Source organism: Helianthus annuus, chromosome 1 (assembly GCF_002127325.2).
Source record: "Helianthus annuus cultivar XRQ/B chromosome 1, HanXRQr2.0-SUNRISE, whole genome shotgun sequence".
NCBI classification, from domain to species: Eukaryota; Viridiplantae; Streptophyta; class Magnoliopsida; order Asterales; family Asteraceae; genus Helianthus; species Helianthus annuus.
In genome coordinates, this window is record NC_035433.2 from 137071351 (window position 1) to 137092226 (window position 20876).

At 34.6% G+C, this 20876-nt stretch overlaps 2 protein-coding genes and 2 long non-coding RNA genes across 4 annotated transcripts; 1 reads left to right on the forward strand and 3 right to left on the reverse strand.

Moving 5' to 3' along the window:
* Positions 1–115: 115 nt before the first annotated feature.
* LOC118480396 lies at positions 116–1880 on the reverse strand. The gene is made up of 3 exons (XR_004862426.1): positions 1802–1880; positions 987–1371; positions 116–903 (listed from the first exon to the last, which is right to left on the reverse strand). It is a non-coding gene; the product is annotated as an uncharacterized LOC118480396 (long non-coding RNA).
* A 3449-nt stretch (positions 1881–5329) lies between these two features.
* On the reverse strand, positions 5330–10010 carry LOC110879962 (ATP-dependent Clp protease ATP-binding subunit ClpA homolog CD4B, chloroplastic-like). The gene is made up of 7 exons (XM_035975201.1): positions 9857–10010; positions 8905–8961; positions 7145–7572; positions 6929–7044; positions 6454–6561; positions 6120–6240; positions 5330–5872 (listed from the first exon to the last, which is right to left on the reverse strand). Exons 1-4 carry the CDS (start codon positions 9938–9940, stop codon positions 6966–6968), a joined length of 648 nt encoding a protein of 215 aa, XP_035831094.1. The 5' UTR covers positions 9941–10010; the 3' UTR covers positions 5330–5872; positions 6120–6240; positions 6454–6561; positions 6929–6965.
* Positions 7667–8842, reverse strand: LOC110880016. The gene is made up of 3 exons (XR_002559158.2): positions 8351–8842; positions 7865–8248; positions 7667–7783 (listed from the first exon to the last, which is right to left on the reverse strand). It is a non-coding gene; the product is annotated as an uncharacterized LOC110880016 (long non-coding RNA).
* A 6231-nt stretch (positions 10011–16241) lies between the features above and the next one.
* Positions 16242–17921, forward strand: LOC110879945 (probable protein phosphatase 2C 47). Its single transcript, XM_022128499.2, has 2 exons — positions 16242–16444; positions 16795–17921. The coding sequence occupies exons 1-2, from the start codon at positions 16325–16327 to the stop codon at positions 17779–17781; spliced, it is 1107 nt and encodes a 368-aa protein (XP_021984191.1). The 5' UTR covers positions 16242–16324; the 3' UTR covers positions 17782–17921.
* The last annotated feature ends 2955 nt before the right edge of the window (positions 17922–20876 follow it).

Consider the following 20876-nt stretch of genomic DNA (forward strand, 5'->3'; position numbering starts at 1 on the left):
GCCTCATCCAATCATTACACAATTATTTATTTTTTAAATTAAAAACTTAAAATACGTTATTAAATTAAAAAAAATTACAATACTATAAATAAAAAATAAATAAAAACCGATTAAACTTAAAAAAAACGATAACGTTAAAAAAAGATGATGATCTAAAGCCCGTATTTTTCCCAGAGTTTTTGGCGGTGCATTTGCGCAACGATCAACGCGTCGCCTTGGAGGTGGTCGATCGGTTTGGACAAAAACTCTATGTCCTTTTCCGTTTGCCTCGCCGCTTGCATCTCGTTAAACTATTTTTTTCGGCGACTCGTTCTTTCATAGTCTCCCAACGTTTGTGGCCGAGGTCGCGAATGTCTTGGAGACGACGGTTCATCTCCTCGAAATCTTCCTTCAACTCGAGATCGGAAGACGACTCCATCGGTTTTTTCCCGGTTCGCTTATCTTTTTTTCTACCGAGCGGTCGGGCCAACTCTTCAACTTCCTCGTCATCGTCCACAACAACATTTAGATCGACGTTGTGGACATCGGAAATTGGTGTTTCAGGGTCAACATAAGATGACGTTTTCGACCGTTTCGCTTTACGTCTACTACTTGACGTCATGGTTGGTACGCCAGCCCACTTTGGACTTTTTCTTAGTAGCTCCCAACATTTATAGTACGTGAACACGCCTTTCGTCTTCTCGTACTCTTCCATAGCCTTCGTTAAAACCCCGACATCACCTTCTCCGCTCGGCCGATTATCGTAGTTACATTGATAAACTTTTTGGAAGGCGTGACACTTGTTGTTGATGTCGGTTCATTTGCTAGAGATGGAATCCTTGTCACGATGTTCACCCTTTCCTCACGTGCTATAAAAAAGTTCACAAATCCTATTCCAAAATTCGGGACCGGTTTGAAAGTTTGCTAAAAATACAAAAAAATTGGTTGTACGTTAAAATAAAATAAAATAAATGTAGGGAAAAAAAGTAAAAAAAAATAAAACTTACCAACATCGGGGTCCTCCAAAACATTGACCCACGACCGAACCAACGTGTATTCCTCGTCCTTCGTCCAAAAAAACGTAAGTATGCATACGACGAGGTTGGTTCGGTTCCATCTTTTTATGCGACCTTTTACCGCGTTACGATGTCTCTCGCTCCGGTTCGGGTTACGTCTCCGGCACGATATCAACCTCGGGTTTGGGTTGTTGTTGGGATGGTTGCGAGCCGTCGGGTTGGGCAAAGCCGAAAGTGGGTGGCATGTAAGGAGTAAAGCCACTCAAGTAAGCAGCGTACGATAACATGTTCGGGTCCATGTCTTGAAGCTTAAAGTTTTGTTGCGGTTGGGTGGTGTTCGAGTTCCCATGTCTTGACGGAACACCAAAAGGAGTACCTTGGGAGACGCAATTATAAAAATTAGGATAATTAGCAATTATAAAAAATGAATATAGTCAACTTCTATTTTAGGTAACTTTATTTAAAAATAAGTCAAATATAATTTAAATTTAAAATTACTATAATACGTTGGAAGAATTAAATCAAAATTATATATAAATTTTTAAATTTTAAACCAATAACATGTCTAGGTACATTTAACCAAACTAAAAAGAAAATCCAATTAATGTTATTAACTCCAAATCGTTTACTTCTATATTATCCTCCAAATCAAATTTTTGAATTTAAAATCAAGTTATTATCTATCCTCTAAATAAGGAAATTATCAGCCAAAAATACTGAAAACACATTTTTTGTCGTTTTTTTAATAATATTAATATATTGTTAAAATAGACTTCTAATAATTAAAATGATATTAGAAAACATACCAGTGCTAGCATCTTGAGGGACATAATCATCTAAAATACACTGAAAGTTCAAAAGTCAATTCTGTATCTATTATTTTAATGTTTTAAAGCATATATGGTAACAACCAATAAATGTTTTTAATATGATTGTTGAAGATTTGAATCTAGTTAGTTATATAGAAACCAATAATTGTTGATTAGAGGTTATTAAAAATTAGGATAATTAACAATTATAAAAAATGAATGTAGTCAACTTCTATTTTAGGTAACTTTATTTAAAAATAAGTTAGATATAATTTAAATTTAAAATTACTATAATATGTTGGAAGAATTTAATCAAAATTATATATAAATTTTTAAATTTTAAACCAATAACATGTCTAGGTACATTGAACCCACCTAAAAAAATCCAATTAATGTTATTAACCCCAAATCGTTTACTTCCACAATATCCTCCAAATCAAAATTTTGAATTTTAAATCAAGTTATTATTTATCCTCTAAATAAGTAAATTATCAGCCAAAAATATTAAAAACACATTTTTTGATGTTTTTTTAAGAATATTAATATATTCTTAAAACAGACTTCCAATAATTAAAACGATATTAGAAAACATACCAATGCTAGCATCTTGAGGGACATAATCATCTAAAATACACTGAAAGTTCAAAAGTCAATTCCATATCTATTATTTTAATGATTTAAAGCATATATGGTAACAATCAATAAATGTTTTTAATATGATTGTTGAATAATTTGAATCTAATTAGTTATATAGAAGCCAATAATTGTTGATTAAAGGTTATTAAAAATTAGGATAATTAGCAATTATAAAAAATGAATGTAGACAACTTCTATTTCATGTAACTTTATTTAAAAATAAGTTAAATATAATTTAAATTTAAAATTACTACAATATGTTGGAAGAATTTAATCATAATTATATATAAAATTTTTAATTTTAAACCACTAACATGTCTAGGTACATTGAACCCATCTAAGAAGAAAATCTATTTAATGTTATTAACTCCAAATCGTTACTTCCATATTATCCTGCAAATCAAATTTTTGAATTTAAAATCAGGTTATTATCTATCCTCTAAATAAGGAAATAGAAATTAACAATAATAATTTTGTAACAAACGGATGGATAGCACCGAACCGTTATCATGATCCAAAATTCAATTGTCAAACATCAAGGATCAAACCATTAAACTCCAAGAACACATATGATATTCAATCAATCTTCAAACAAAACAATAGAAAGGTGGAGTAAAGATTCGACAATATAATGAAATAAAAAAGAGTTAATTGCCCGGATAGTCCCTGTGGTTTACCATTTTTTTTAGTCCCCACCTTTTCAAAATTACATGTATGCTCCTTGTGGTTTGATCGTTTGTTACTCGGATAGTCCCTAGCGTGGATGAGGGTTAGTTTTCTCAGTTAAGTGAGTGTGAAATGACCTAAATACCCATACTCTAAGGTGGGGACTATAAGTGAAAAGTAAACACATAAGTTTATAGACCCACTTTAACTTCATCTTCCTCCCTAACCCACACCACCTCTTATTCAGTCCATCTTCAACACCAAGTGCCACTAATCCACTATGGAATAAGAACCATTATTAAGCTCTGATCATTTATATATGAACTCCGACAAAGAAATAAAACCTACCACCACCGATTCCTCAACCGACAAATTTGTCTCACCTCATAGTCGGTCACACATGTGAAATCATTATGGTCGCACCAAACTCTCTATCTCTTTCGTTCTCTCTCTCGAACCATAAAGATACGTAATTCTTGTGTTGATGAAATAAGCTTGCTGATACTTATAGAATTCTAGGAAAATGTTACAAAACTTTTTCTTGCAATTTCGTTCTCTATGTTTTGTTTTGACCGAGTTGGGTTTTGGTTGTTGATGTCGTGCGCTGCCTCGCCGTCGACTCTGGTTCTGTTCGGGAGAACGAGATTTTTGAAGGTTTATTGTGCACAGATTCATGATTTACTACTGTAATGAATCGTTACATCATAAGAAGATTTGTTGAAGGGTTATTGCAGTTTGATCCTAGAAAATTTGGATATAAAACATAAATAACTAGATCTGAGTATAGCTCTGTATCTATTTTTTTCCGATTTTCAGCATCTTTAAAATTGAAAGATATCAAATTATCTAGTTCCAATAAATATGAAGTTCCTTTGAACCATCCAATTTAATCTAATTTCATTTTGGACAAGACATGCGAAGCATAGAAGATGGGAAAGGGGTTTGTTTTTTTGGATTTGTAGTATTTTATTTTATGTAGTGGCTGGAATCTTATCACCAGCGAGTTGGGGAAGATGATCGTAAAAAGGGGAAGAAAGACAGAAAGAAAGGGAGAGGGTTGCTGGTAGGTGGCTTTTTAAAGTAGTGAGAGATGTGTCTGATAGAGAGAGAGAGAGAGAGAGAGAGAGAGATGGACTAATGGCGGTGGTGCGGTGGTCACCGGAAAATTGTGATGGAGATGACCAGAATTTGGGTGTAGCCGGAGAAGAAAGAGAGGGAAGGGATGGTCTGTGGGAGTTAAAAGGTGGGCCCACTAAAATTTTAAAGTATTAATTAACTTTATTTTGATGTTTTAATTATTGTTTTTTTATAGGAAGGGTAATTTTGTCATTTTACATTGACTTAACTGGAAAAACTAGCAGTCATCCAGTCTAGGGACTATCCGAGTAACAAACGATCAAACCACAAGGAGCATAAATGTAATTTTGAAAAAGGTAAGGACTAAAGGTGAAAAAATGGTAAACCACAGGGACTATCCGGGCAACTAACTCAAATAAAAAACAACCAAACACTTCTAAATTTTCACAAATTTATCTAGCCTAACAACAAATTACAAACACAACAATCATAATCCGATGATCAATCACAATATCAAATCCTTAAGCAAAAAACAACATTAACACGAAAAATCATTCACTAATAGATCTTATACCTTGGTGATGAAGCCATTAGAACAGAATCAAAGATTTGTGCTCCAAGACGTAAAAACCTAGACACGAAACATATCAAAATCAAAAAACACAAATACAATAAAACATGTTAGAATGATAGATGGATATCAAGTAAAAACAATTTAGATAAACACTAATTTCGTACCTTGGTAATGATGCCATTAGATTAGCTAGAAAGATATATGCTCGAAGATGATGAAACCCTAGATACGAAAGGATACAAATCAGACAATATACATCACAAAATCAACATAATGTTTAAGAAAAAGAACATCTACATGTTAATAGTAACTAGTGGGGAACCCGCGCATTGCAGCGGGGTCGTCAATACGGGGATAGAACATAATTTAAACCTTAAAGCGATTTAAAAAAATCATATACAAGTGTGTATATAAATAAAAAGCACTCGCGCTTCGCGGCACTCACCACAATGAGTGTTTGTGTAATTAAACACTATTTGCGAATACCTATTAAAAACTGCTCATTAAGAACTTACATAACAAAGAAAGTGCCTTAAAAAATCCATATTGCAATTTAACTTTAACAAACCCTGTTTAAATCATAAGTGCAATACCATATACAACATTGGTAATAGCCTACTATGTCCATAACATCTTAGCAAAAATACATCCAAAAAGCTATTGATCAATAAACCCTTGAATAGCAAAAAAATCATTATGAACACCAATGTTAAACTTCAACCAGAGGCGGCGGTTGTTTTTCATGAGGAATTGCTAAAAAAGAGAGAGTTTCTTATATGTACGAGCCCATGGCATATGAATTTGGAAGCCTTTTTAAGCACATTAAATCATTCTTAGTGTGCTAAATCTTTAGTAAGCCAATGTTACAATAACTATATCATAAGAAGTAGAGCATATCATACATGTCAGCTCTTCCAGCCGGACTTGCTTAGCCGGACTTCCAGCTCTTCCGTTAAGAAGCGAATAAGGACTCGTAATCTTCACTAACTACCTCTGGCCCTATCCATTGCAGCCGATTTTGATCGTATCTTGGTTGACTTATGTCGGGAAATACTCTGGCCCTATCCATTGCAGCCGATTTTGATCGTATCTTGGTTGAATTATGTCGAGAAATACTAAAATAAATCGAATCAAATAAGAAAACCATATTAATCATTTCAGCTAAAAAAAGAGTATATGGATTAGAATTTTGAGTCTTCTAGAACTGCAACCTTTCTACTTTTTTGTATTTATGCAATTCTCACACGGATATTTTATCGAGCAGTTGCTATGCATACTTTTAAAACAACATACTTGGGTCCAAACTTGTTTAATTGAGCTAGAAGAAAAAACACAAGTTCAAACAAGAAAGCATAACTTAACCTGATAGAAGTATTGGTGTAGGACTATCTCGATGAGCTTGCCTTGTCTGGATCCACCCATTTTGCGGTACCACGTGAATGACCTGTATGAGAAGAACGGGTACGCCTTCTTGGTTTTTTTACTACGAAACCCAAATTTACACACCAAATTCAATGCAAATGCTATTTTTTATATTCTAAGATGTATTCAAAAAGTAAACTTAACAACAGATTATACAAACAAATAATGGAAATCAAACCTGTTCACTGTGTCCTTGCGGGAAAACAAAAATGGATTATACATAGCTCAAATTTGAATTTAGAATTCAGCGCAAAATGGGAAGAGAGAGACAAACCTTATCATCATTTGACTGAACATTTGTAATTGTGTGAGAACGTAGGTTAGAGCAAAGTGAATCCAAATAAGATCTTAATACTCTCAAGAATCCCTTTGCAGCTTCTACCTGTATGTATTCAACAAAAATCATGTCAAACTATCTCCTTGCATTATAATATTTGACTTGAGATTTTCAAACGCTTCAAAACAAAAAAAAAAGGTAAAACTTCATATGAAGTGCACTGTGATTAAATTCAGAATACCACATCAACCATACAAAATGTTAATATATATCATGAAAAAACTCACATAAACACATCTTTTTAGTAATATTAATACTATCTATTAATATGAATTAAACCTGCACATCTGTGCATTCATAAACCGGGCCGCTACACCTTCACCCTCTGTAAAATTACCGATATCCCACCGCGATTACCGATATCCGATTTTTTTATTAAAGTGGAGATGAATATATAATGAATATAGCTTGCCTGTGTGCGAATGTTATTTGGGTCTGCACCCAAATTTTCAAGAACACGGGCCGCTACACCTTAACCCTCTGTAAGCAAACCAAGAAGCAAATGCTCGGATCCAATATAATTGTGACCTGAAACATTAAACAACGGTGGAAATACGTTATCACATTTTTAAATTTATGATGATTGAACAACATATCAGCATATGTATTGTTTGGATGCAGAGATTACCAAGTTGTCGGGCCTCCTCTAGCGAGAGTTCCAGTACACGTTTGGCACGGGGAGTAAATGGAATCTCGACAGCAACAAACACCAGTGGGTGCCGAAAACATGAAATTGGCGATGGGGCGGTCTGGGTTTTTGAGTCCTACACGAGCACGGCGGATGGCACGGCTAATGGCTTTAACTGCTTCGTCTTGACTGATGATACGTATGTGGAGTGTTTCTTCCATTTTGAGAAGACGGTCCGATTTGTCTGTTGAGACTTTTTCGACCGGTATGCCAGTCCATGATGAGACAATGTGCTGAATGTCCGCTTCAGTTACGGTGGGGCCCTCTTCTCCCGCCTCGGTCTCGGCTTTGCTCATCTCTTTGTTGTTGTCCACAAGAGCGAATATTTGAGTTTTAAGATCCATTTCCCGATCACGCAACTCCCCAGCCTGTCAAGAGCATAATATTAGCATCTCATGTGTACAGAAAAAATATATGTGACACCATGTGTGGATTGGCAAATGGGCCAAAACAGGTTTTGAGTTATACTCGGTTTAGTGACATAACTAAAACAATGCCTAAAAGCTGTATGATAGCATAGGCAAATGGACCAATACTATATGGTATTGACAAGTCCACTGCAGTTTGGACTGAAGATACCTGCAAAAGGTTTTTAAAAATCAAGTTGCCTAATGCCCTAATCGTTAAGCAAAATGCAAGAAAAATGATGTATTCATTTACTCGGCTTAGGATTCGACCAGATGGGTTGGCATCAAAGAAAGACATGGGGGCACAGAAAATAGAAAAATGCATTTTGTCGAAAAGCTGGTTGGCCGTTTCGTACCCAGCTTGCATAAGTAAAAACGAACTTGCTAGAATACACAAAGAGCATCCAATACCAAAAGCCACATAAACAATAATGAATTTGAAGTCATCAACACAATCAGTTCAAATCTACATAAGACATCAAAGCAGAAAATAAAAAATAAATAAATAAACGGCAAAAAGTTCAAAAGATTACGATCGACAATACACGAGACGCAAAACAAAATGAGATATGATATCTTTGTTGTTAACCTCTGATGCCTATGGATGTCTCAAATGAGCCTTCAATAGATCAATTACCTACTTGGTCCAAAAAAATAAACACCATATATTAAAGAGCCAAAAAAAAGTAAAAACCCTAAAAATAAAAAATAGATATGTAATAAAAAAGCTATCACTAACCAATTTCTCCATTTCATCAGGTTTCTTTCCTCTAGCTAACCCGTCAGAAATCCCTCTAAGAAGTGCGTATAACAAATAATGACAATAAACCTCTACAATGTTAAAACTTAAAACCAAAAAACTAATAAATGTGTTGAAACAAAAAACTTCCCCTTTCGATCTTCTATTATACGTTCAGATTCAAAATTAGGGTTTTTACTTTTGTAAACTATAGGAATTCCTGATGGCCTCGATACGGATCTTGAAAGAACTCAAGGATCTCCAGAAGGATCCTCCTACCTCTTGCAGTGCAGGTATTGTTTTGATTTTGATCTGTTAGATCCTGATTTTTTTTTTAATTTTAGGGTTTTGTTTTAGATCTGTTATTTTCTAGGGTTATAACAAATATTACATTGCTAACTGCAGAGCTATAGATGATATCACAGTGTGACACATATAATTACACTAAAAAATTTTGAAGTCATATGCACGATGCATTATATGCAAACACAACCTTGAAAATTAAAAACTCACACAACATATGAAATGATGTCTATCAGCTACAGATAATATACCAGTGAGTGCAAATTTTGGTGGTGTCGGGACGATAAGAGGCGACGGCCATCGACGGACTGCAAATTTCAAATCACGAAACAGAGGTGACAATTCAACGAAATTGAAACAGAAATTATACACATAAAAGATGGAATTATAAAAGCCCTAAGATAGATAGATGAGAAAGACCTTGATTGGTGGATCGAAGACTTGAGGAAGAAAGTATTCCACTTTGGCTGGCGATTTTCTTGATAATTATTTATTTATTTATAGCAATAGCAATCATCTGGTTACAAATTTAAGCGAAGCAATGGAAGTGAAGAACCCTAACTGGTTTTATTAGTGAAGAAGAAGAAGATGGAAGAATGAAGATGAAGGCGGTTGGCTTTCTCCGACTTATCGGTGGCATCTTATTTAATTGGTGATAAATGATGAGCAGGATTTCGATGGATGAAATCCCGAGAGTGCCCCTTAGGCGTCTTAAACTTGGTAGAAATTCCAATTTCTATGGCTTTAAGCAACTTGTACATGTTGCTTTAAAATTGATACACATGGTAAAATTACCATCTTGTACATCACTTCTCCTTTTTATAATAACTAGTGGAATGCCCGCGCGTTGCCGCGGGTTCCTTATGTTTTTTAGCCCACGTTGGACTTTGAGAAGTGAATTAAAGCTACATAAACACCAATATTAAAGGGAGTTTCACATGCATGTTACAGTTAAAACAATTGGAAAAAAGGTAGTAGCGATATAGTTGGTCTACTTTTTTTCTTTTTCGAACGGCAACTTTCAATAACCACAACACCGAAAACCCCCTAGCAAGGAGCTAGGGAGCAGGAACCATAGAACAGAAAAAGAACCAGATTACATATTGAATTTTTTCCATCTATCCCAATACAATGTCACCCCTTAGCTCTACTTTTCACCCACAAGAAACCCAACGATTTTACTTCGCCAATAAAGTTACTTACCGCTACAGGTTCGTTAGCGAAAACATACTTGTTCCGAGGTCTCCAATGACTCCAGCAGCTAATTAAAATCACCGCATGCACCATCTTTTTTTTTCGTCTCGCTCCCCGGAATGTACTTTTGAACTTGCAGCAGATCGCTTGTCGAGAAGGCGTATATTTGGGGTATGTTACACCATCTGGAGACCTTCTGCCACACTAAAGTCGCAAGCAAACAACCCGTGAATAGGTGATCCACGGTTTCCTCTTCCGACCAACACAAATAACAAGCTAAAGGCCCATGAATAATATTTCTTTTTATCAAGGCGTCTGAGGTGGGGAGGCAACAAAGAATAGTTCTCCATCCAAATGTATTTATCTTCAGCGGGTTGCGGAACCCACGAGCTCCATTCCAGAATTTTATTACTCTGAACCGGGTCAGGGTTATGTAAGCATTTTTTAACTGACGCTACCGTAAAGACACCGTTGTTATCTCCCCGTCACCTGCACACATCTGACCCGTTCTTAAAATTATATAAGGAGATTGCAGACTTCAAGTTGTCCATGTTCGACCCCGCCCCATCCTGTGGCTCCTCTCCTCTCCAGTCCCCACTGAAATATAGTCAACTGAAATATAGTTAGTCTACCTAGTTGTAAATTAATATCAACGTAACTGTAAAACCAAAAACAAATGCATATCTTTATATATCATGTATACAGATCAAGGCGTCTGAGGTGGGGAGGCGACAAAGAATAGTTCTCCATCCAAATGTATTTTATCTTCAGCGGAACCCACCAGCTCAATTCCAGAATTTTATTACTCTGAACCGGGTCAGGGTTATGTAATCATTTTTTAACTGACGCTACCGTAGAGACACCGTTGTTATCTCCCCGCCACCTGCACACATCTGACCCGTTCTTAAAATTATGTAAGGAGACTGAAAAAAAAAACCGACCTCACCCCTTGAAAATATGGTTGAACACCTCATTCACACCCCAGCAAATAATCTATAGGCCCGAAAGGAATTTCTGTAGCGTAAGTCTGGCGCCAGCTGCAATAAGATGTCCAAAAAAATCTTTTGATTGCAGGTGCTAAAAATATAAAATAGGACTAAACAGAATCAAGATGATGGGCCCATTTTGTTGTCCATTAAGTAAAAATGACAATATTTTTTAAAACCATTAGAAATCCAAATATCGTTTCTTTGAAAGGATCAAAAACCATTACCTCCTTTGCTTAAACCATCTCTTATAGCAAGAGTGTTCCTTGGATCTAAAGCCATGATTGCTTCAATTCCAAAGCTTAATCATGTGATAAAAATACAATGAAATATTAATAAAAGGACAAAATAAATAAATGTAAGATGTAAAGAAAAATACTGTATTTATTTAGATAACTACCTGTATCAAATATTTATGGCAAAGAATCAAAGTATGCCTTAAATCTCAAGTTGATATCATGTTTTTCCTTCATACTCCACACCAATACCATTGTCTTAGACTGTTCGGTGTGGGGAGCGGCCTAGGGCCGGCGACGCCCCGGCACACCGCCCCCTAGGGCCGTCCCCGTCCTCAATGTCGCCTGATCCTCGTTCTTGTCGTGCCTCTTCTCTCTCCCTTCTTCTTTATACACGCACACATATACATACAACATACATACATATATATATGAGGCTCATCCCCCACACCCTAGGTCCATCCCCCCCCCCCATCCTCACACCCGCTTACGTGGACGCCTACATGGCGGAGCATCCTTTGAGGACTACCCTCCTCCACACCCCATAGTCTCAGAGAAAATGCCCTCTACTTTTTCCAATACCGAAAAATGCAAAAAAAATGTATATGCTTAATATACTAATTAGTGTAACAACAATTTTACTTAAATAAAAAATCTTGAATACCTAAATAACTTTAACGAACCATACTTGTTTTATGTACAATGTCCTCTAAAATGATGACAGACACAGAGATTTCTAAAGCAAGATCTTACTTGCTATAGCTCCCTTCCCAACATTTGCATTGACATGAATTCAAATAAAGTTACAATAATTATAAAAAATCATTTTGTAACATTTTTTTCCGTAGCAATATACTGAACTTATAGGCTATAGCAAGTCTAGAATTAACATCGTTGCTTTCGCCCCATTGTAATAAACGTTTCACCTTGTCCAAGTTCTGGCTAGCAAGAATTTTAACATCTTCCTTAATATTATGACCAAATTTATAAATCAAATAGAGAGTTGCATTCCTAAGATCTTGGAAGAATTCAGGCTGAATTTGTTGCTCATTTGAATTGACTTGTCAACAAGTGAGAAAATTGAGTAAAGAGACTCTAGTACATTTGTTTGACTACAAAATCCACTGGATGAACACCATCAATCCATCCAAAGTAAAGATCAACCTAATAAGTAACAAACAACCATGAGGTAAACTGTAATGATCAATTATCATTATCAACCATAGAGCTAAAAAACTTGTAGTGTTATGTTAAACAGTGCGGGCACAACACGACACGTTTAACCTGAAGGTAACATGTTCAATGACACGACATGACACGTTTAAGGCAATTAAATATAAGCAATTCAATAATCATGAATGACATAACAAGTTTAACACGATAAAAAAAACAATAAAGCACAATTAACACAATAAAATAAAAGTTCGTTTTGCTTTTCCATGAAACATAAGTCCCATCATTAGTGCACTGCAATTTATCGTTCATTTTAGGTTCATTTTAGACTCGATAAAAACACGTACCTCCTTAATTCGGTAAGTTAATTAAAGATTTAACGATTAATTATACCGTTGATCGTCTTTGGTTCCCAGCTTCACCTTCTCTCCGCTTTGATTCTCCAATTCAAGATTAAAATCTTCAACTGGCAATGAACCATCAGCATGCCTGCCAGTGAAGTTGCAGCAGCCCTGCAAATCCCAAAAACAAAATCATCATCAAAACCCTCATCTTTAGGGGTGGTTAACAAGTCAAAAAGTCAACAAAAGCAAAAACTAAACCCAACACATGATCAAAATCAACAAAACTACAACTTTTCACCCCCAATACCCAAATCTTTAACCTGATCATTACAAACCCTACACAAACAAAATCAATAAATTTCAAAAATTTAAACAACCCCAGTAAAAAAGATTCAACCCCACATACAATTACACAAACACGATCAACATTAAAAACAAAAAGATGATCAAAATGAACAAAACCAACCGATAAAACGAAATGGAGTAATTGAACACATTCTCCCATCCAATGTGGTTAAAACAAGAAGCTCCATTTGCTGAACCGCCTTGTTTGAGAACTCGAATTCTTCGATCTGTAACAACAACGGCGATAAGAACGTTTAGTCAACTGCAAAAAGAACCTTGGTAATTAACTATATACTCATATTAATACAAGATTATACATGAACTGAAAAAAAAAATCATACCCTTTTTGTCGTTAGAAGCCCTAGCTCGCTTCACCGCAGTTGCTGGACACATCGGCTCCGCCTCCCTTCCCTTCTGTGGAACTGCATATAAAGCATCTCTTTTCATTGTAACACTTTTCTTATCAGGGGTCGGATGAAAACGATCGGCCGCAACATTCAATAGGAGGTTTAAGGAATTGAGTGTTCATGAAAGAGAAGAAGGAATTGTCTAAATTACCCCATCTAGCGTCTTAAAATATGGAGATTGTCTCAATTTGCCTGCTTTATCTTTGTTGTACATATTGCTTTAAAATTGGTACGTGTGTCAAAATTACCATCTTGTACATCACTTCTCCTTTTTATAATAGTATAGATATAGATAAATCCGAACCGTACCTTGTTATTGAAGATTTCGAGTGATACGAATTAGAAATCGAAGGAACGATGAAAACCAAACAGAAACAAATAAATCAAGATCAAGATTCAACAATAAACAAACAATTTTATTTGATGAACATATACCTTGGATCTTGTATTGTTTGATTGGAAAAGAGGCTATCACAACATCAAATCAAAAACAATATGGATACCAAACCATCAAAATAGCAATAAGATAACATTACTGAAACAAACATGAATGTTCAAAACCCTAATTGTGATACAATCGACCAAATATTTTCGCGATATAAAAACAAAATCTAATACACGGAGGTAAAAATCAGAATAATATATTATTCAAACACCATAAAAATCCTGTAAAAAATTAAACTATTAATAATATCAGATCTGGAAAAATTCTAAAGACAAAATCATCTCAAACAACATCAATGTTCAAAACCCTAAATGCGATACAATCGACCAAATATTTCACGATATAAAAACAAAATCTAATACACGGAGGTAAAAATCAGAATAATATATGAATATCAGAATCATACCTTGTTGGAGACAACATTTATGTGTAAGAGAAGTATACAGATCGAATAGCAAAAAAAACTAGGTATAAAAGAATGAAGATCAATGAACCATGAAATCAAAGATTGACATATTGGAATGACAAAATCCGTAACAAAATCCGTATGTATAAACGAAACTATTGATGATCAACGAAAAGACTAATAAGACGAAGATGTTGTTTACAATCCAATCGAAGAACTTAACAGGAAATCAGAGAATTATTTGATGAAGATATACCTTTGATATTTGATTGTTTGATTGGATTCGAAGGGAGAAAACCCTAATAGCGGCTATTGATTTGAAACTTTGTGATAGTTATGAGAGGAAACAAATGGGTTATGTGATTATATATGTTCGCAATCTTTGACCCGTTTTCGTAATATGGATCGTCCATAGCATTGCACCATAGGGAATGGAAAGAGTTTTGACAGGAAAATGAGGTTTAGAGGCCCTAGATGGGGGGACATGTGTCCCATAGGTATGGCTTTTATTAGGTTGTATAGATAATATATAATTATATAATATGAATATAATTGTAAATAATCAAATATACACACACACATACTTATACATTTTATTTTAAATTAGAAATTAGATAGATAAGACGATCATGTAACAGTCTACCTCTTTCTTTCTAACTCTCATTATGTAAACATGTATTATACAATTTTTTAGAATTATCTAATAAAAGTGGTTATATATTGAAAGCATCCTTAAAACGTAAATCCACTCCACTTCTTACTTTTTCTTTTGTTATGGCTATAACGTCTAGCAAAACGATCCTAAAAAAAATTGTATAACATGTTTACATAATGAAAGTTAGAAAGAGATAGACTTTTACATGATCGTCTTATCTATATAATTTCTAATTTATACATACTCTGTAATTTTAGGTTATATCTAAAAAATAATATATTAATAGTTCAACAGCCATAAATAAATTTATTAAAGAGTAAATTACGATTTTGGTCTCTGTGGTTATATCATTTTTACCCTTTTAGCTCAAATGTTTTTTAACATCTGAGTCCCCAATGTTTTTTTTTTCTAGCCTTTTTTGGCTCCAACACTAACCCCATCCATTAAATGTTAAGGGCTAAAAGGGTTAGAAAAAAAGATGTTAGGGGCCAAAAGAGGTAGAAATAAAAAACGTTGGGGGCTCAGATATTAAAAAATTCTTTTTAAGGCTAAAAGGATAAAATGATATAACCACATGAGCCAAAATATTAATTTACTCTTTATTAAAACTAAACTTAAATTCATGTAAATTTAAATTTTAATCTACTTATTGTTATTATTTTTTTAATCTACTTATTGGTTTGATCTTTTCGATAAAAACATTTTTTCTTTCACTCCGGCTTAAAACCTTACTAATAAATATATTAAAGTTTAACTTTAAACAATTTTTTTCAGTATTTTAGATAACGTCTTCAATGTCTTATCGATCAAATCAACTCTCAAACTAACAACAACAATAATAATAAGGGTGGAGGGTATAGTCAAACACTTTAGGGTGTTTGAGTGAAATTCTAGCCAATAATATTATGTCATGTCAACACTCAAACACCTTAGTGTGTTTGAGTGAAATCAGATGGTATAGTCAAACACCCCTTAATTAAAAAAAAAAAAAACCTCATTGGTCCATCCTATCTCTCTCCTCTCCTCTCATCACTCTATCCATTTTCGGTAATAAGTCACCGAATTTCACACCTTCTCTCTAACTTAAACACCCAAGTCAATCAAAGGGGGTGGTCACCGATCGGTGAACCCACTCAAACACCCAACTCAAACACCCTTATATCCTCCACCCTAATAATAATGGAAGTAGTTACCAAATTATAAATCCGGAAAACTTAAATTTTAAAATCAATATTTACATGTTTATCGGTATTTTAATATTTTTTTTGAAATATATGCTGATATTTTGGATTATTATAGGCCCACATAATCAAAATACCGCGTATATTTCAGTACATGTACCGCTCACTATATAAACACCATTTCTTCAAATTCAAATTGCTTCAAACTTTTACCCCCAATTTCTTCAACCTTTTCTCACTTTACGCACACAATAAACCCTAAATAAATACCTTCGACTTTCGTAATACTAGATCAGAAGATGATTGCTGGACCAGCCGTAGCAGAGATGATGCGCGATCAATTCAATTTAGGTCTCTTGAAACTCGCCGCTGTTTCACCGGATTCCACATCGGTTTCGATCTCCATCTCTGAGAATCTGGTAATTCTTTTATTACTTTTGATTTACGGCTTCATGATTTGATCACGGTTTTTTAGTTTTGATTTGTGTGTTTATGTAAATTGTTGATTGCTTAGGGTTTATATGTGTATTTGATTTTTGTTTGACTTAATATGTATAGTTTAAGAAGGATTTATTTGAAGATTGATTAATATGTTGCAATACAGTTTGAGATTATGAAACTTTCTGTGATTTTGTGTTTAGGCAGTATCTAGTTTACATTGAAAAAAATAAATAAAAGCTTAATATTCATGTTTTAAAATATGAGAGAGGAATATTTTTTTGGTGGTTATTTATGGATGGTGCTGACATATTGTTATCTGTTTTATTAGGCTGTAAGCTGCTCTGTGAATATCAAGAGTAATACTGTTGTGGAGTCTACCGCAAGGAGTTTGAGCCCAACGAACATCAGGTCAGGAAGTCATACGGACATTGGACCACGCAGATCAAACGAAGACCAACATATCATGATTGATGATCTGTCAAAGCATCTGGGTGATGCTTACAAATGGGGTCTCGCGAGTTCATTCTATGCTTTATTTGATGGCCATAACGGGTCGGAGGCTGCATCTTATGTTAAAGAACACGCCATGAGGTTATTCTTTGAGGATTCCGATCTACCAGAAGCAGCACCAACTGGCGCTTCAGATGCAGATGATTTGTTCTTAAAACAAGTGGAAGAGTCTCATAACAAAGCGTTTTTACAGGCTGACTTAGCCTTAGCTGATGAACGCAGTGTGAGCGATTATTGTGGAACGACGGCTTTAACTGTTTTGATAATGGGAAGACATATAATGATAGCGAATGTCGGTGACTCCCGTGCGGTTCTATGTAGGAACGGGTCTGCAACACAGATGACTGACGACCACAGGGGGTCGACTTGTTTACAAGAAAAGGAAAGATGTGAGCGGTTAGGTGGTTACTTTGATGAAGACGGGTACCTCAACGGTCAACTTAGTGTGACGCGTGCACTTGGAGACTGGCATATGAAGAAGGAGAAGTTGGTGATTGCTGAACCAGATGTGAGACAAACGGTGTTGACCGATAATGATGAGTTTATGATCATTGCATGTGATGGGATCTGGGATGTCATGTCAAACCAAGAAGCAGTGACTCTTGTTCGGTGTCAGTTAAGGCAGCATAACGACCCTCAACGTGGTGCTAAAGAGCTCATTGCGCAAGCGTCACGCCTTCACTCAGCTGATAATCTAACTGCTATTGTCGTTTGCTTCTCTTCTCCCGCTCTTACCCCTGCTACTCACGCTCGGTTTCCAAATTCTAGACTCTTTAAGAAGAAACCCCTAAATGTCTTACTGTAAAACTTGATGAAGTGATCACTTAGAAGGGATGTAACAGGATTCGGTTCATTTATTGAAAGAATGAGAGCATTTTTTATGCAACAGAATTTTTGTAAGACGCTATATAAATTATGAAGGAAGTTAAAAATTTTGTTCTTACAGTTTTTTAATTTTTTTCTGCTATTGAAGCAAAATCCGAAATCCACTGTACGAAAATCGCTATTCTAAGGTTTGGGAGAGCTGATGAGAATCAGATTCTTCGAACGAGACATAATCAAGTAGCAGAATTTCTTTGTATATTAGAAAACTTTTCATGTTGGTTTTTCTTTTCTTTTTTTATAAATTCAAAAACTTGATCTTGTAAAACCAAGTCTAGGAACTTTTATTATATATATTCGATAAAAGTCCATAGTAGAGCATATTTTCAAACCATAGTTTTTAAATAGTAATAGTTATTAGTTTTGAATCATACTATTGATGTTTTCATTGAACAGAACACTAATTCTAAAACTTAATTTTCAATATGTGTTTCCTCACTTGTTTATTTTAATTTTTTTATGCAGGGTTTGTTAAGCACCAAATAGACAAACTTGATGAGAACACGTTCACATACAAGTATACTTTGATTGAAGGAAACGGAATATCAAACAAAATTGAGAAGGTGTGTTACGATATCAAGTTTGAGGGCTTTCCCGATGGAGGGACCATCTCCAAGATGATCACAACTATTCATACACATGGTGATTTTGAGGTCAAGGAAGAATAACTAAAAGTAGACGGCCTTTACAAAGCCGTGAAAACCTACCTTATAAAAACCCCCGACGCTTGTATTTAATGACTTATTGTAACTTGTGTTGTTGCCAAAGTTACGTTTTTAAGTTTCTCGCTGTTTACTCAAAAAAAAAAAAAAAAGAAAAAGAAAAAAAAATGAAAATCATATCATCAATAAAGTTTGACTCAATAAACCGTTTCTTAAAAATATACCATGTACCTTTCAAAAAAAAATATACTGTGAGTAAATGTGAGCACACATGTTACACAACCTTTGATCGGGTAAATTTCACTCACGTGTCTTTGCAATATATTTATAGCTAAAATAATGAGTGGGTTGATTATTATTACAAGAACTAGGTGTTGTTTAAATGCAAAGACATTATAAATTTAATTACTGTATTAGTTTACGTCCCGCTTGCGGTGCGCACATATGATGTATATATGTGTGGATCCTCGGGGGGTAAAAGTGAAATTGCACTAATTTTATCGTTATTTTACTAATTTCGTGAAAATAACGTTAAAAGCGACGGACGGTTAATCATGCATCATGTGGTGGCGTTGACAGCCGAAAGACAAAGGGGTACATGCACTAATCGGACTTTGTCCCAATTGTTGAGTGTTATGTGCATTATGTTCAAGGCTTGATGCAAAACTACTATCGAGCCGAGGGTCTCACTGGAAGCAGATTCTCTATTCCTACGAGGTAGAGGTAAGGTTGTCTACATCTTACCTCCTCGGACCCTAGTACCCTACCTTAGCGTTGCTATTGGTGAGATTTACTGAGTATGGTGATGATGAAAAATTATTGTATTAGTTATTTAATTAATCTGAAAAATATCTTATCAGGGTACTCTGAAGTTAAGACTTATTCATGTCCATCAAAAAAAACTTTGTAGGGTTAATGGGTTTCGTGTCATCATCCATCCCTTTTCAAAACCATATCTTAATCAATATAACTTGTAATGTAACCTAATTAATACACTTTAATGTCAAAACAAATATTTAATATTGAATGAAAAAAGGTTACAAAAATTGTCATGTTGACTTTGGGATATAAATTCGTATCGTTTGTAATTACGGTTGTTCAATTTTTTTCCGAAACCCTCAACTCGACCCGAATTTAAAGTCATCTAAACCCGAATGATACGCGTCCACATCCACATCAACGTTCCCATGAAGAGCATGCATGAACACCATGTGGGTTACAACTTACAACCTTGGAGTTATTTACTTTCTTTGTTAGTTATTTATATACTAGTGGTCAGTGGCGGAACCAGAACATTTTAGTCGGGAGATCATCATAAGTTTATTTTCTTTACATGTTAAAAATTTGGGGTCCATTTTGTGTTTGTTTCTTTAAAACTTTGATTTTCTATATAAAAATTCAATAAATTATGATGATCGAAGGGTCAGCTGACCCTCTTGACCTCCCTTTGGTTCTGCCCTGGCAGTGGCCTTTCTTTTATTATTATTTCCTTCATGTTAGTAAACTTATATATGGTCTTGTGAGTTCGAGTCTTATGGTAGGAATGAAAAATTATGAATGCAAATTCTCTCTAAACATTCTTCTAGCTTTTTACTATATATATATATTTTTTTTTGGATCAATTGGTTAACGACTTGATTCGTAACACCGAATTAGAGTATAATTGGAAAACCCAAACTCGACCTTCCCGAACCTTATATAAGTTAGTTATCGGCTTATATTTTCCCAGCCAAAACTTGAACAACCCCCAAAATACCGAAACACGAAACTCGAGAAAAACCCGAACATTGATTTTTTTTTCGTAGATTTGGTTTGAAATCTCTGGTATCTAAAACATTAAGTTTTAGGATTTTTAAAAATTATCATATTAAAATGTCATATGATGTTTGAATTTTGATGATATTTTATTAATAGCAATGTGAGTCATAATGATATTTTGAAAGAAAAAAAGCTTTTTTTTTACATATTACATCTAAACCTGAAAATCGAACAAATCGCCCCGACCTCAACCCAACCAACCAACCAAAATTTTAAATGGGTCAATTATTGAGTCACTTTTGTAAGCCAAAAATCCGATCCAAAACCCAAAGAACATCCCTTGTTTAAAATATACATTAGCCTCATTAACGTTTTTTTTCTAGAAATATAATCTTTAACCAACAAAACATTACAACCCTCAAATATAAGATCTATTTGACGAGCCTCCTTTGATTAAAATAAATTCATCTAAAGGCATAAAAAAGGTATTTTTATCGAACAGAGAACACGCATTTGATATTAGTTATAAAATATCTCATATTTTCATTTAGATTACACTCTTATCAAGAGTTAATGGTGGCTTTTATAACCCACTTTA